A 2,927-nucleotide genomic window follows, 5' to 3' on the forward strand; every position below is an offset into this window, starting at 1 on the left:
GAGGGGCTCCCCTGAAGGAGCTCCCCCCTTCCCTCCTCACACCCCCGGGCAGGCCCGGCGGCGCCGCGTGTGGCGGCGGCGGGGCCGCCCCGTCGCGGCCCGGCCCCTGGCCCTTCCCCGCCTTTGTCCGCCCCGGGCCCTGCGGCCGTCGGGGGTGTGAGGAGGGAAGGGGGGAGCTCCTTCAGGGGAGCCCCTCGGCCCCCTGCGCTGAGGGAAGGCTCCTCGCCCGGTCCCCCTGCACACGCCGACGGGTGTCCCAGAGGCAGGCGCCTGCCCCTTTTCCCAAAGCTTTCACAGAGTTTCGCCTCCTGCCTTGGGGCTGGATCGAGCTGGGAGCAGCATTTCTCGTCTGTGTTCCCCCGGCGGGGTTTGGACGGCGTACTTGTTTTCCTTTTTCCTCTAGCAAGCTCAGTTTCCAAGCTGTCACATTTCTTCCTTTCTCTCCTCTGGGGTTAAAACCATGCCCTGTTTGTAACCGTGAGAGTGGCGTCAAAGTATGGCACATCCTGGTGAACACGAGATACCATCTATAGAAGCAACAGCAAAATGGGACCTCTCCAAGCGTGGCAAGGCTCCCTGCTGCCCCACGGGGAAGCGGCCCTCGCTGAGCTGGCACAGAGCAGGTACAGCAAGGCCAGCAGCCTGCAAAACCCCCTGAGCCAACCTGTCTGCATTGTCCACTGTTAAAGTTGTTCTGTGACCCGTCTGGAGCCGTGCTCTCTAAAGTATTTTTCAAGGGAGATTTTTGATAACTGTTCAAATGCTGCGGCAATTAGCCCCGTGCCAGAGTTCCCATCGACAGGGCCCAGAGGCCAAAATGTTTTCCCTGTGTTCTCACAAAACAATAGGACCAGCTCTGACCTTGTGTAAAGAGTTCCAAGTCAAGGAATGCACTTCGAAGCACTGAAGTATGCACGCAAAAATGAGAAAAATCCACAGGTGTTTCTGTTCATAAAGGGCTTCCTGCTGTTGGCAGCTTAGAAGGGAGGGCTGACACAAAAACATACAATGACATTTTTAAAAGGATTTAGCTATTCTATTGCGGCAACAAAAAGCAACCCCCAAAGCACCAAGTCAAATCACTTGAATGCCAGTTGTTTTGTTTATCAGCACACAGCTATTTTTTTAAAATATATGCCAGAATCTAATCATCAACAAAGAGAAACAAGTTTTTATGTTTTTAACTACCCTGCAGTGTATATCCCTTAGTTACGTAACAACCTGAATTAAATGAATAAAAGGAAATTTCAGTTATTTCTTGGTTCCTTCCCTTGTAACCCCCTCCCCTTCATAGATCTCACAGCAAGTAATATTTCATTGTTACCCAAAAATGCTGGGTAAAATTGCCCAGTGCTTATAGACCAGCATAGCATGCTTGAGTTCAGTATTGATTTGCACATCACAAGCTTATGGACTTTCTGTAGTTGCCACTTTTTTATATCAGCATTTGAGCCTCTCTAATGCTCCCCAGCCCAAACTGAGAGAAGGCTGAGAAGAGGAAGCACGATGCCAAGCCAGTATTTTCTGTTTCAGCTGGGATAAGGCGAGGGTCTTCTGGGACCAAAAACCTTTTCATGTGTTCAGAAGGAGATTTTAAAGGAAGACAGATTCACAGCAAAGAACAGCAAAAGATGAGAACTGAGGCCCTAGCCATGATGATACATCTTACAAAACTCAGCAACACATGATGACAAAATCATTTTTTTTTATCAGAAATGTTTTTTTGGAAGACAGTTTTGAATAGCATGTGGGATTGATAAAATGATGTTGTGTACAAGCCCTCAAGTGTCAATCTTCAGGCACAATTCAGGGAGAAAATCTCGCTCCCAGTGCACTAGTGTTTTGAAACTCACTATAATCAGGCATTTCAGTCTCCAGAAGCTTAATTAGCAGTTTAGAAACAGTAATTACCACACGTAGAGCACTGGAGGAAACTTAATAGAGAAAAAGTCACATGCTTAAGGCAAGCGTTTAGACTTCTTTACCTCTAGACTACCTCTAGAGAAATCACTTCAGAACACTTAACCAGCATATCTTTTATACATGCTGAAGATGTTTCTTGTTGAAGCCAGGCTGCTGGCTGGCTGAGCATGAGGAATGACAAGTCCTCTAGATGTTTTCCAGCATGTAATCAGCCATGCAGCTTCTCAGCACCTCCAGAAAAGCCTGGACATTCCCTGTGTCAGCAGCAGAGCTGTTGATTTGGCCAAACTCCTGGTTCCAAAATAAGGGGAGGCCAGAAGCGCTCCTGTTGAGCTCTGCCCCATGTTATCCTGTAACACCATTGAGGCACAGTCTCAACTTCTGTGTATTAGCCACTCTGAGCTCCTTCTCCTCCTGGCTCTGCAAGATTTGAGTGATTGGTTCTCAGTCATGGCTGATGCCTCCATACACTTTGGTACCTATCACAAAATAACCATCACCCTTATTTTCCTGCAGGTTCCTTGTTTCAAGGACCAGACAATTAGTCAATGTACTGCAAACAGCAAATATGATTTCATTGTTGTGGTGGTTTTTGTTGTGGTGGTTTTACTCAGGTGGGCAGCTAAGCTCCACCACAGCCACTCTCTCACTTCCCCTCCTCAAAGGGAAAGGGGAGAAAAACACAGTGAAAAGGCTCAAGGATTGAGATAAGGACAGGAAGATCACTCAACAGTTACCAGACAGCAAAACAGACGCTGCATAGGGAGATTTGAGAAATGTATTGCCTATTACTAACAAGCTAGAAAAGTGAGAAACAAAGAAAGCAAACTGAAAACACCTTCCCTCCATCCACCCTCCTCCACCTCCTCCCCTGGGCAATGGTGGCTGGGGTCAGTCCCTGAGCTCCATCTCCGCTGCTCCCTCACGGTCCCTCCCTGCCCCTGCTCCCCGCGGGGTCCCTCCCACGGATGCCGTCCTTCTGAACTGAGCCTGCGGGGGCTGCC

The 2,927-nt window shown here is 48.9% G+C and overlaps 1 protein-coding gene across 1 annotated transcript in view; it reads right to left on the reverse strand.

Moving 5' to 3' along the window:
- CYYR1 (cysteine and tyrosine rich 1) overlaps window positions 1-695 on the reverse strand; it is a 57,008-nt gene extending 56,313 nt beyond the window's left edge. The window contains exon 1 of the mRNA XM_035315534.1: window positions 665-695. Within this exon, the coding sequence (XP_035171425.1) occupies window positions 665-674 (10 nt within the window). The 5' untranslated portion in view covers window positions 675-695. The remainder of the gene's footprint in view (window positions 1-664) is intronic.
- Window positions 696-2,927: the final 2,232 nt, after the last annotated feature.

This window comes from Oxyura jamaicensis, chromosome 1 (genome assembly GCF_011077185.1).
Source record: "Oxyura jamaicensis isolate SHBP4307 breed ruddy duck chromosome 1, BPBGC_Ojam_1.0, whole genome shotgun sequence".
NCBI lineage: Eukaryota > Metazoa > Chordata > Aves > Anseriformes > Anatidae > Oxyura > Oxyura jamaicensis.